At 40.5% G+C, this 14,337-nt stretch overlaps 1 protein-coding gene across 1 annotated transcript in view; it reads right to left on the minus strand.

Moving 5' to 3' along the window:
• Positions 1-1,390: 1,390 nt before the first annotated feature.
• The window catches only part of susd6 (sushi domain containing 6), a 38,581-nt gene continuing 25,634 nt past the window's right edge, over positions 1,391-14,337 (minus strand). Inside the window, exons 3-7 of the mRNA XM_086190208.1 lie at positions 7,372-7,566; positions 6,260-6,454; positions 6,003-6,141; positions 4,038-4,513; positions 1,391-2,886 (exon numbers count right to left, since the gene is read on the minus strand). Of these exons, the coding sequence (XP_086046334.1) occupies positions 2,861-2,886; positions 4,038-4,513; positions 6,003-6,141; positions 6,260-6,454; positions 7,372-7,566 (1,031 nt within the window). The 3' untranslated portion in view covers positions 1,391-2,860. The remainder of the gene's footprint in view (positions 2,887-4,037; positions 4,514-6,002; positions 6,142-6,259; positions 6,455-7,371; positions 7,567-14,337) is intronic.

The following is a 14,337-nucleotide window of genomic DNA, read 5'->3' on the forward strand; positions in this document are numbered from 1 at the left end:
TGCTCAAGATTATATCAAGCAACTTACAATGGCTGCACAGATCAAATTACAGATCTTATGGTAACTAGTCCACAAAATAGCTATGATCTTTGCTTTTTATAATAATTTGAATTTTTCAGTTGGAAAAACAAGGATTACATTTCCTTTTCTGTATTTGACCAGATGTTGAAATGGCATCCTAAGAAGTAGACTCAATATATTTTTTAGGTACATACATAATTTCAAAATTGAAATTCACTGGAGAGGTTTGCATTTGTCTGATTGCTACTTTATGTCAGTACAAGAAGTATTTTCCTTGGATTACACAGCTAAATGAAGGGAAAGTGCTTGAAAATCAGCTTGAACAAATGACAAATCATATTCCACATTCAAAAGAAAGCTTTAATTAGAAAGTTATATACACACTGTAAAATTAAATTAAACTTTATACAAATATTAAATTACTATTTTCACACCCACTGCCATGTACAGAGGAAAATCCAAAGCGGAAAGCATTGAAACCAAGAATCAAGATGAGTACTTTTTTTTCCCAACCTGTTATTTTTCAGGGTAGTAACACCGTACAACAGTGCTTCTGAACACAACATTAATTTCAGTTCTTTTTTTCTCCATTAAATCCCATAACATTTGTATGCCAGGTAGCAAAAGAGAAGCAAAGGAATAATGAAATATAGGTGCTTATAGGTTTATTATCGTTGTCATCATCACAGTAGCTGGAGAGCTCGGGGAGGACAGAACAAAACCGGATGGACATTCCTTTAGTCTTGTCCACAACAAACGTAAACTCATCGATAAATACACAATTACAGTTGTATGCATAGAATAGAAAAGAATAGAGTAAGGCCTTTGGGAAAAAACAGAACATGTTGCAGTACTGAAAAGCAACCAACGTGGAGGCTTGTGATTATACATGAAATAAAAATGTACAAGTCTAAGGCAACATTCTGTTTGTATTAATAATGTAGACGGCTGCAAACGCCAAATCATCAGATGGGGTTTTCTTTTCTTTTAACAGTGAGGCTTGAAAAGTATTTCTCAGGGTATAGTGGAGTCATGCCATTTCCAAGATGACCAGCTCAAAAGACTTTCAAGTGACAACAAAACAAGAGGACTTACAACAACATGATTCTTTAAATTTTGCACTTGGCATTAGAAATGTAATTGAGGGAATGTCATGGGGGTGGGGTGATATTCAACAAAAAAAAAAAAAAAAAAAAAAAAAATATATATATATATATATATATATATGTGTGTGTGTATATATATATATATATATATATATGTGTGTATATATATATATATATATATATATATATGTGTGTATATATATATATATATATATATATATATGTGTGTATATATATATATATATATATATATATATATATATATATATATATATAAAAATTATTTCACTGCAACCAGTTGCAGCTGTGTCAATAATGCACAAATGTGGAATTTTCAGTTCAGTGTGAAGGTGGTGCAAAGCAGGTCCGCTTCGCTTTCCAGCCAGAAACGATAAATATTCTACTTTGAAAGAAGATTAATAATACACACATTGTGTACTGGACTCGTTGCCTCAAGTGACGCTGGTTTGTTCATATGACTTAAGAACGCTAAGAAGGATGTTTTCCTCTGGTGAGAGATGGGGGACAGTTGCTGAAGCCAGTTGCTGATCTGAAGACAGGCAAAACAGGAAATGGCTGTATCAAGGCTCACCATATGAGGACATGTCATGTTCTCCCTACCTTACACACACAGATGCACACACACACACGCACGCGCACACGCACTCGCACTCGCAGACCCAGATTCAGCACACACCAAACAATAAATACAGTGGGAAAGAAAACTGAGCACGAACCACTTCAAAGTGTAGTCGTGTGTCCAATCACCCTGCTGAAAGACAACCGCCTCCTCAGCCTTCACATCAACTGAAAGTCTCCCCTCTCCTCACCAGGAAGATGTGTCATGCTTTCAAAGGCAGCGACGCCTCTTAGAACCAAATCACCAATCGATCCTACTCATGCCAGAGAAGGAGCACCTTCCTGACAGCAAGCGGGTGCAGCTGGCAACAGAAACGACAGGTTCTCTCTCTTTTTTCCTTATATTGTTGTGGTAGTGATACGGTGCTACGGAGAATGCTGCACCCTGTTTCAGCTCTCCAGCCCACTAATCCATATGCTAGATGTCAACTGGATCGCGAGAGAGAGCTAACTAGAGAGAGGAGGCTTCATGCTTCATTCAGAGTGGGCCACCGTGCTGTGACAGCAATAACTAAAAACAACATGCAGCATTCACAAAGAGGGCCACAAAACCCAGCCGTCACTCACAACTTTTCAAGTACAGCGGGAAGACGATTCTGATTCTGAATGCCACAGCGGCAAGAGCAAACTTCACTAGGTGATATATTTTAGTTTTATCCACAGTAAGCCCAGACAACTGACGTGTCTTGATTGCTTTAACCTTCTCGGATGAAGCTTCTGTGAGAATTGTTAATAGGGAACTACACCTGGGGGGAGCCTATAGTTGACTGGTGCTGTAGGCTTTACTCATATACAAGGATGTGAAGGACTTCTGCTGAGGCGGCACCACTTTGTTTGTCTGGCTTGTTTTCGATCCAGTAGCCGGGTCCAGTGGTGCTCCATCATGCTAATGTGCCGTGAGTATTGGTTGGTTGATGGCTTTGCTCTGCATCGGTAGCAATGACAGAATAGGTTTCACGGGGCAGTCTTTTTCTCTGCAGGCTGCTGAGGGGAGTTGGGGGCAAGTGGGTTGACAGCCACAGTCAGTCCTGGTCAGCAGTGAGAGACAGGGGAACTGGGGAGGGCTGCTGACGCTGATAGCAGGCTGGCAGGCTTCATGCTTCCTTCAACAAGGGAATATCTGCAGGGAAACAGAGCAGATGTATTAGTGAGGAGCAGTAGAGTCATCCACCACACTTGCTGCATGACATCCCCCCCCCATACAAAAGTTGGTCCCTGCTCCTGAGCACCTCATCTCATCGAGATGCAAACAAACAAAAACAAAACAACACAGTATTCAACAGGATCTCTGGAGAACAGCATATCGTAATAACTATAAAAGCAAATTTCAACAAAAATCAATGAAATATTTAGGTGAGTTCGCTTAGAATGTTTTAAGTAATAAGGAGAGAACTGTTAATTGAAAATGAATCTCTTGATGAATATGTGCAGTCGGGCCTGAGTGTTTTATATGAATAACATTGGAACTGGGGTGTTTTTTTTATTTTTTTTTTTATTAATGTACTGAATATTGTGTTGTATTTTTGACAGGTGGTTTTCTTCTTCACTGGTCCCTGGCAAGTCAAATGTTGCAAGTGAATGATTTTTATATTTCTTTACTGTGAGTGGTATATTAAGTGTGAAAAAACAAGACGCTTTTGGCTGTCTCCAAAAATATTGAAAGCATCATTTGCGAGGCAGATATTTGTAGAGCTGACACAATTAAGAGATCGATTAATTAGTAGATTGATAGAAAAGTAATCACCATTTTTGTTATCCATTCAGTTTTTTTCTGAAAGCCAAAATGTCAAATATGTGTTGGTTCCAGACACTATAACATCAGGTTGTACTGATTTTTAACATTTCTGACAGAATGAAGAATTATTTGGGTTTGACAGTTGGATGGACAAAAGAAGGAATTTGAAGATATCCGTTTGGGGTCTGGTATACTGTGATGAGCATTTAAAAAAAAAAAACACATTTTATATATATGTATATATATATGTATGTATATATATATATATATGTATATATATGTATATATGTATGTATATATATATGTATGTATATATATGTATATATATATATATGTGTATATATATATATATATGGAGAGAGAGAGAGAGAGCGAGAGAGAGAGATATACATATATATATATAGACTATTTGATTAATTGAATTGCCATGAAAGTATTGGTCAGATTAATCAATGACTGAAGCTCTAAATATCTGTAACAACAATAAGTGTGACGTAGAAAGGAAGCTCATTAGTAGAGTAACCATTGGCTCTTACCATCAGAAAACTCATCTGTAGAGGTGACTGAGAGCAGACTGTGCTGGTCGCTGCTCTCGGAGTCTCTACGGAGAGGTAGAGGGCCTGCACACGCACCCCCAGGGTGGTCTCTAGCCCATGACGTGGAGGAAGAGGAGGAGGAGGAGGAGGAAGAGGGTGCCTGATGAACAAGCACTGTCTCTGCATGGCGGCGGGAGGAGAAGGTGGATGAGGAAGAAGTGGATGGGAGACAGAAGTCTAAGTCTCTGTTATGGCGGCTTCTACTAGGGCCTGGGCCTCCTGTGGCCCCCTGAGGAAGGCCCTCAGAGAGAACGATCGGGACTCGGGACTCTGGAGGAGGTGGAGGAGGAGAAGGAGGACCTGAAGCACCACAGGGCCCACCACTGCCATACACAGCCTCTTCATAAGAGGGCAGAGTCACCTGAACCCCCTCGACCATGATGGAGCAGGACTGGCCCGAGACGCCTTGCTCCCTCCTGATGGAGAGACAAAAAAAGTGAGACAGATGGAGGGGTGTGGTGAGGAGGCTAAGGTTGAAAGGCACGTTGCCGTCATGTGTGCTGCATACCATAGAAGCACCTCTGAGTGAAGGTGATTAGCTTGACTGTACAATCTCTTTGTAGCAGGCTGCACTAAGCCCCCAGGCCCACTACACCCTCAACACGAGTGCCAAGCAGCATTAGATCAAGTTGTTCTAGCCTTTTTTCTTTTTAAAATCAGAGCCACAGCAGAGGCGAGACTACGATGACAGAATTCACTTTCTTTTTCATACTTTCCTTTCTCAGGTATTTAGAAAATGCAAACTAGCAAAACAAGTTGCTAGGACTTGTAAATCATTTGCTGACAGCTTATTTGCATAAATGGTTTCAACCAATACTGCTGAAATAATAGGTGACCAGAGAAAGAATGACGAGCATAATCTGCTGTGTCACTGTGTGTTTTAATAGGAGGCGCTTTAACTGCACCACCTTAGACAGGGTAGTGTTCTTTCTCAGCAAACATGAAAGTTTCAAGGTGTATGAGGCTGACAAATAAGTGTTTATTGAGAGTGCACAGAGCATCATGGAGGTTGTGGGGAATGTTAAATCATCTGATCTTGACAAAAACTGGCAGGCAATGTAGCCTTAAACCTTTTTTTTTTTTTTTTTTTTAAATTTCATCAGTTTTTCAGCTGAGATCTGGAAACCAGCCATTTTTTTCCTGGAACTAAGACTACATCTCACTGCGAATCTGTTTTTTTGTTGTTGTCGTTTGATTTTGTTTTTGGCTCAGATCTTTTTGATCATCAGTTTTAACAGCAGAAGTTACGTAGAATCTTATTCAATAAATTAGATAATTTAGGTCACGTTCACATTTCATACGTGGTAAAGATACGGTTTTTTTCTTTCTTTTGCGACCTGAATCTGATCATTAAAATTAAAATTCAGTGTCTTGCTGTCAGAGTCTTATGAAGACACGCCGACAGATGATGTAAAAAAAGTAGCTTTCGACGCCTCAAAATTTTTGGATCGAATTCGTCTCTATGAAGCCATTCACATCACAATCTTGCCACCCCTAACACCGGCTCTCCATCAACACACAACTTCCACTAATTGTTGAAATTTGGCCCTGTTTTCTTATTCTTGTTATCCTATCCTCATGAGCAGATCAGCTGTACTTCATACCACCAGCAACAACCTGAGGTACCTTTATAAACCTTAACACCTTCATTTGAATCACACAAGTATATATGTAAAGTTGTGTGCAGTGGTGTTACTATCTCCACACTTATAAAGTGTTATTAGCACTGACTGTAACGCATTGAGAATCAGATGGGGGCTGTAAATTGAGCAGCATTAATGTCCCCCTAACAGTCTCATTTGTTGGTTTAACACTTGAGCTGGCATGTAGGCTTTGATGTTCGATTATATTACAGTGGTGGGGAAGTGAAGAATGTGGCAAAGAGAACAGTGATGTGTGTCTTACCTGCTATGATGGAAGGACTTGAGTTTTGGCTGTACAAGAACAAACAGCACAACTAAAAGCAGGATGAGTGCCACAGAGCTAGCTGTGGACGCTACGATCGACAGTGCTGGTATGCCCAGCGGAGAGCTTGGCTCCTTGTCTGAAAGGCACAATAAGACAGAGATGATGACAATGATTTCAGATCAACATTCCTGCATGACATTCTGTGTTGTCTCAAACAAAGGCACATGACACCAAAGTTAGCATTGATGGCAGACCTTGGGTAAGTCGGCAGCTTATCTGCATGGGAGCATCCCACTCGCCGTTTTGGCAGGTTAGGAACTTGTAGTCTCCCTTCAGCGCATAGCCCTCATCACAGAAGTACTCAATGACAGTCTTCTGGGTGAGGCTGTGGCAGGGGGAGGGGTGACAACGGTAACCCCCGTTCTCTGGTTCGGTGGGGGGGGAACACACTGGAGAAAAAACAGATTTTTTTCCCCCACAATTATTGCCAGTGTTTTGTTTTAGGAAAAAACATCATTCTACTTCTCGATAGATTTATCTTCCCCGATTTAAATGCTCAAATTTTGGGCGAAATTTCCAATTTTTCCTGCTGGACAATCATTGCTGGTGATGTACAACTGACAGGTTTCTTACTTATTGCAGTTATTTTTTGTGTGTGTGTGTGTGTGTGTGTGTGTGTGTGTGTGTGTGTGTGTGTGTAGATACATTCAACTTTAAGAGTTTATAAAGTACACCTTATAAAGTACACCTTTTAAAGTAATGTAAAATTCTTCATTATTCTATGAATTTGTCAATGAAATGATAATCTATAGCATTTCTTTTGCCAAGTATGCTAAAAAAAAATATAACACAATGTGCAAACTCCTAGAAACAGACAGAAAAGGAAACAAATGTGAACATGTATTCTAAATGTGCAAGATACAAAGACCAAATGAGCAGAATGTGAGCAAATTAACATAACCAGGCAGGCAAAATGCGATCTGGCTGAAATGCTACAGGAGGAAATTGCACATGTGTGGAGAATGGAGGTGAGCGGCATCGCAGCCGGTGTAAGATGCAGTTGTGCCTGGTGTTTCCTCTCTATGGAAAAAATAATGCCAAACCAAATCCTTACTACTGCTGATGTCACACTGATCTGCCTGTCTACCTCAATTTAAATGTTACCTACACTTGTGAATAAGACCATGAGATCTGAAATACAGAACTTCACCGCATACATAATTCATCCGTTAGTCAAATGTTACCAATAGGATCTTCAAATCAATAAAACAGAAAAACAACAAGTAAAAGCATTTCCTTGGAACATTAACTTACTTCCCTGTTAAAAGCATTCCCTGGTATGTGAGTAAAACGGAATCACACTCACCAGTGCTTCTGACGCAGCGTGGGGGTTGATGGGACCAGGCTCCAGAACTGGTGCAAATGATGCTGGTCAGTCCATCTGCAGTGTAGCCAGGTTCACAGCCATAGGTCAGCAGGGTACCTGGAGGAAAAGAGCCCCTGTTGGCCTCGGTTTGGTTCAGTAGGTCTCCATGCTGCATGCCAGGCGGCCGCGCACAACCTGAGGACACAGAAATAATTGAGGGGAGAAATAATTAGTTAGCTGCTTTAAAGCCTAACAACTGTTTCTGAATGCAAATAAGAACAGAGGTGTCTTCCTCTGGCTCTACACTGGATTCATGATCATATAAGGGGCTAGAAGTGGTAAGCCTGAACTATATTTTAATAATGTAGTGAAACAAATGAATCAACTGTCCCAACTAAATTCTGTTTACATATGAATTTCTACTGCAGGGTTAGTGGCAAATGGATATTTAATATGTGACCCTTTTTTGAAGACTAATGCAACAATGTTATGTCAAGTAAACCAAGTATGTATGATCACTATTAGTGCTTGTTATGACTGGCCCCAGGAAAGTATCCGTGCATGAGTACATAGACAGTTGCTTTTACAATGAAACATTGCATTATTGTGGGCCTGCTGGAATATTGTATGACTGTATCATTATGCTGACATAAATTCCCTGCTCGTCTCCTCTACCGGCAGCCGCCACTGGGTCAAACAACTTCTCAAAGGGAAACTCTGTCAAGTTGACAAAAGGAGCTGATAATTAAAGCTCCAAGGTATTGTTACTTGAAACTAAGCTGCATTTTATGCATGCATGAGAGAGGCGCTGTATCATTATGACAAGTTTGGTGGAGACAGCCACACCGTGCAGTACAGAGATCACCTGAAGTGCCACCAGTGGATTAAAATGTCACAAGGAGCTTCACATAGAAATAATGTATCTCGATTATCCACTGCTCATTAAAAAAGTCTTCATCCGAATCCAATATTATCTCTACAAGTGAGACAGGATCTTCAGCGAGCCCCAGTTACTGGGAGAGGAGGACTCGAAGCTGCAAGCCTGCCAATAAAAACAGGACAAGGACCTAGAGTTCATTGTACTGTAGTCCACCTTCCAATGCTCTATTATGCTGCAGCTCCTTTTATCTGTATGCATTTCATATCAGTATACAAGTAAGTTCTCTTCATTTATGCTGCACTCCTAAAGCTCCAAATACTAAAAAAAAAACCCACACACAAACAAACACATTTGGTGCTGGAATCTATCAAGAGAGAAGCATCTCCTGCTTGCTGTAATGCAACACCTGTGTAAACGACATGACAGCAGGAGGACGACTCTACTTTGTTATGATTTTGAAGCAGAGTTCTGTTGAAATTACAGATAGAGACATACCAATGTTATGACTACAAATCTGGCTCATCTGTGAAGAGGTTATACAAGCAGTGGGGGTTGACTACAGGGGAGCGTTTCCACCTCTACTCTAGGCATCTTCACTAAAACCCATCTGTGTTCACATAAACTTGAAGTCCAGATTTTATATGTAAAATTTATGTGTTAGAAGCATCGAAAACCAACAGACCATCTGCAAAGTTTCTCCTTGTTAACATCGTCAAACCAACAGGAAATGCTATAAGTGACACTATAAAGTCATTGACATTATAAGTTAGATGTCAATTATTTAAGTATGTACAGTATAAAATAATATTAGCTGCCATCTATAACACTTTCTTGCCTTAAATATACCAACATTGCAAACAACCACTTTGTCTTGCCTCTGTGTGATTAGATTTCCACAGCAATGACACTGACATCCTCTTATCTCTAGGAAGAAGCGGCACTTTAAACAAGCAGCAAAAGACTATATGCAAACATTCAACTATGTGAGCACCAGAGCTAAGATGTGCAACACCAGGGTGTGATGATACAGAATTCAGTTGGGGACTGACTTTGCTGTAAGTGCTAAAAAAAAACTAAAAAAAACAGCTAAGCGGAGCAAACACAGAGTTACCACAGGATTATTACACAGGTTAACTACAAAACTAAAACATGACACAGCTTGTGCAGCAAATACTGAGAGTGGCTTATAATAGGAGTGTAAAGATTCCCAGATGAATCGATATAAGCTGGATTTCATTTTAAGACACAGCTGCATAGGTTCAGCCAGTCCGGATCAGTAAAAAGCTGGACATCAATCACGGATAAATACATTCTGAACTCAGTGTATCTTGCGCAAACAAAATTAGCACTCCCACCACCTTCTCCTGTTTCTGTTCGTCATTCCCCAAAAAGTTGGTCGAGGGTGAAGATTTGAATTATTCCACCAAATGTTCAGAAAGCATGAGTGTGAATTAAGCTCAGGTTTGAGATGAAAGATGGAAAATGTCCCTACAAGACAGGGCGAGCAGCGGGGCCATACCATCACTAATCTCTCGCAGACGTGCTGTGACACCATGGATACACAACACCAGCAGATTCTAGCATTAAAGGTAGGATTGAAATCTACAAATTCAGAAACTGTAATCATAAACAGCAACAATTCTATCGCACACAATGATATTGCATAATAATGTGGTGTAGCTGGAATATGTAGAGACACATCTGCATGCCCAGATACTGATGCTACTTAAGATATGCTCAAACATGCTAGAATATGCACAAAATTTGTTTGTATAATTGGTAATCTTTCCCATCCAAATGCACTTATGGCACCTCTCTCAGATACAGAAATACTGTCTGCAAAGCCACATGCCATTTGACACTATGACCTGAGCAGTTGTTTGTCAAGTTGCTTAAGGGCAGTTGAAGGCCCTCATGGTGCTAATGGGAGGGGCAAGGGGTGATAAATTGATGACCCTTGGCTGTGAGTCAGCAGGGAACAAAAAGACCTGAAGGGGGCAGTTCCTTCATCCACACAAAACCAGAATACGTTCTGTTTATAAATGTGGTGGTTGCTGAAAAAAAAAAAGAGGATTACAAAGGAAACACTGAAGAGACCAGATAATGAGCTTCAGTAGGAGGAAAAATACAGCATTATCTTGCTTTAATTCAAGGACCATGCCCTCATGACTGCAAGGTTTTTAAATATAATGGAGGGAGCACTAGCTTTCTAGTAGATTTAGCCAAATCTGATTTATATGTCTATTAATTTAACAAAAAAAAAAAACTTGCATTAGCAAAGGGGGCATAGCCAATAAAGCTCAGAGGAAAGTGTTACAGTGTCAGATTTACCCCAGTTGTTCCTGCACAGAGATCATTTCAGAGAGTTTACTGAGGTCAAGTCCGGCAGAGTGAACCATGAAAGCAGGAAAATGCAGGTCCATTTTGAATGTTGCGGTCCTTTCAAAAGCCCAACAAACCAGCCTTCCGTTCTCTTGCCAGGAAAACCTTGTGCTGCCTGTGCTGACACAAAGACGCGCTGGTGAGCTCCCAGCAATTTCCATCGTCCGAGCCGTGCAACTGTGATTATAATGGAAGTGGGCCATGTAGCCTAACAGACCATCTCTGCTAACTTCATAAAACATGGATACACATCAATGAAATATTACATTAAACCTTCAAAAAAAGAGGTCAAAGCAATTGCCATTTCATTTAGTGCATCCTTTGTCTGGGTGGTGAATAGAACGTGAGACAAAAATGTCAGAATGTGGATGTGAAATCGCAAACAGTGAGATTTTTGTTAACTTAAACTCACTTTCTTTTGGGATTACACATGTCTAAACACATCACAGCCTGCCTTAGAACAAGAGCATTCAAATATATATATACACAGTATGTTCAACATAAGAAAGAGGTTTGCAAAACATCAACAATAATAATGATAGCATGGTGCCAGGTTAAAAAAAAAAAAAAAGAGTAGAAGATAGAAAAAGAGTCACCGAAAAAGAGCACTTACAGGGAGGGAAATGTGTTCATTAAATAAACAGGCAGAAAGAGAGGGGGAGGGTAGAAATGAAGGAAGGAAGAGAGCACTGAAAAACATCAGCATCATGAAGCACTGTGGCCCTGAGCAATTACAAGCCAAAAAGAGACGTGCTGTGGCAGGCTGACCAGTAGTTCTGTTTGTGAGGGAGAGGCTGAATGAAACAACAATGGGAGGGAAAGCAGCAGCCAGCTATATTACATACTACACTGTGGGGTGGGCTAATGCAGAGATGGATGAAGGAAACAATGACCACCAGTGTAGGATCCAGAGATGACAGGGTTGTAAATATATTTAACATTTCTGTCCCCCTCTTTTCCATCAGCCTCCCAACCTAGTATGAATATTTGCTCTAAAAACACACAAGAAAAAGAAACAACCCAGATTGATTAAAGCACTATGCACTGCCAGAGTGGATTTCAGAACGCCATGTTTTGTGCTTATGAGGAAGGGGATGAGTCACAGTTAAACACAAGCTGTGCTCCCACTGGTCTGATGTTGAGTTTGCTCAAGAGAACGGATTCTGGAGAAATTTCGAAAGCATAATGACTAAACAGAGGCACAAGTACATTTCGAAAGCTGATGGAAAAAACACACTTGCACAAAGTCATTAATGAAAGCAACTTTGACACGCAGCAAGTTAAGAAAATCTGGAATATACAATACACATTAATGAAGGGTGATCAACCGGATTAACTGTTAAATGGTAGAGGTAACATATCAAGTAGTAGGAGAAAGACTGGTTTAGGATAGGACGCCCATAGGGATGATTCCTAATCCCAACATCCAGCACCTTAGGGCTATGCTGCCGGAGACATAAGGGGGCGTCAAAATCCCCTGCCTTGCTCTGAAGTGCCTGCCTGGCTGTGAATATCTCCCTTTCCCCATCTGTTACTGATGGCTCAGAGCTGGCAATGGGGGGGGGGGGGGGGCAGGTGAAAACACAGTTGGGGGGAGGACAAGGGTTTTAGCCTGCTTTGCCCGGGCAAATTAAAATTCTAATTATCCTCTATTACAAGCTGAGAGCGTGTTAAAACAGATAGGATACTGATGACTTCTGGAACCAGCTGTTTTGTCGCTCTCTAGAACAATAGACCATAAAAGAGGGTGTGTTCGCCAGTATTTATGCATGTCGTCTAGTGTGTCTAGAAGCAGGGGAATTTGCGTGTGAAGGAGGGGCTGTTTATGTGTGTGTTGGATTAATCTTAAAACCGAGCGGATGATGATGCTCTCTTTGGCCTTGTAAATATGTTTTCTTGTTCCTTTGTTGGCCTCTCTCTATGTCCTCTGTTGTTGTTTTTAATGACCTTTCTGTCAATGGATGAGACTTAAAAAAAAAAAAAAATCGGGTTTCCAAAGTCTTTCCTAGTAATCCATAGGATTTTTGGCCAAGCTGTTGTTGTTATTAAGGTGTAGGGGAGTCCATGGTGGGATAGTGTTAAAAAAAGTCTCACCACTTTATAATCCAAATGGTGACTAAATGCTTTAAATAAACAAAAGAGGGTCTCTCATTAGTTCATCTTGTTGTAAACTATGAACATTTCTAACATAGTCCCCCCAAAATAGTAGATTAATCAGTCAAAAACAAGAACAGCAACATTCAGTGGTTCCAGCTTTAAAAATGTGAATAAGCATATTTTAATTATGTTCACAGTAAATTGAATATTTCTTTTAACATAGAGGGCAGACAAAAGAATACATACAATAATGTAAGAAAGGGTTCAAAGAATTTCATGGCAATCCCCCCCCCCTTTTTTTTTTTACCATTTATTTACTTGCCTCACCTTAACTTAAGGTCAGTATAATGACGCTAACATTCAGAAACACAGAAACACACCCAGGTCTTTCATACTGTACTGCCTGACTGGTAATTTTAATTTCTAAACTCCACATGTAATTAATGCACTGAGGCCACCATTGAAGTAATATGTGCCTCACCCTTCTTTAGAGATGTACAATGTGGCACAGAGGTATTAAAAAAAAGGTATTCTTCTCTAAATTTTACAATAAAAACTGCAATAAGGTGGTGAGTATGACACATCTGGGATACAAGTTAAGTTAAGTTGTAAAATGCAAGGTAATAGGATAGGTGTGAAGTTTAACACAGGGTACAAAAAGAAACTGTTTGGTTTGGCCAACATTGTACGGATAGTTTAGAGTCCTCTTTCGTCTGTTCCAGACATAGACAATAACTCAAACATCATGCAGTAATATCACGTGGACTGTAAAGTATAAATTACTGAACTTGTCATGGTGCAGCTGTGAAATGTGATATGGTGTGTATGTGTGAAAAGAGTGACCTGCCTCTACTCACTTTCATTCTTTCACCAACACACCACAGATTATTTTACAGCCACACAACTGACCTGGGAGGGTGACATGGGACTGTAACATGGGATACTTGATGTCTGGGCCAGAGATACTAATCGTGTCATGTTGTACTATGAGCAAGTGGGGAGTTACAGTAAAACCCACACACCAAGCAATTGTTACCTTAACAGTGGAAAAAAAAAATCTGCCAGAAAACATGAGTCAAACAGCTGTGGATTTCCAAAAGAGCATTTCAACATAACTGTAAAAACAGCAAATTTCTTCTTGCAGATGTGGCAGATACACAGACACAAACACATTTGATATGGATCCACCCAGGGTGAAGGAAGTCTCTAAACAGACAGAAACACCCTACCTCATCCCACCAATTCTTTCAATGCTGTTGCAATGCATTTACAAAGCCACGTGTGCTGCCATTACACCCCATTGTTCCCGCTCACTGAGGGATGGGGTGCAGCAACAGATTTAAGCAGTGTGCCTCCAAAAAGGACAACAGACAACTTTGCATTTGAAGGGTTAGATATGCATGAGAGGCCAAAGCGGTTGAGGGCAGGGGAGGGAGGATCACTATAGTGTGACCCTCTCTCCAAACCTCAGATGCGCGCACACACACACACACACACTCTGTGCCCTCGAGTAACAGATGGGAGGATGTTAGTTAAGGCAAACCGCAAGTCCCCCTTTTCTCTTCTATCACCCTCACTGCCGAGGACAGCTGGGAGGCAGACATTCC

Source organism: Aulostomus chinensis, chromosome 20 (assembly GCF_037954235.1).
Source record: "Aulostomus chinensis isolate RoL2024-O1b breed Wild chromosome 20, RoL_Achi_v1.0, whole genome shotgun sequence".
In the NCBI taxonomy this organism is placed as follows: Eukaryota; Metazoa; Chordata; class Actinopteri; order Syngnathiformes; family Aulostomidae; genus Aulostomus; species Aulostomus chinensis.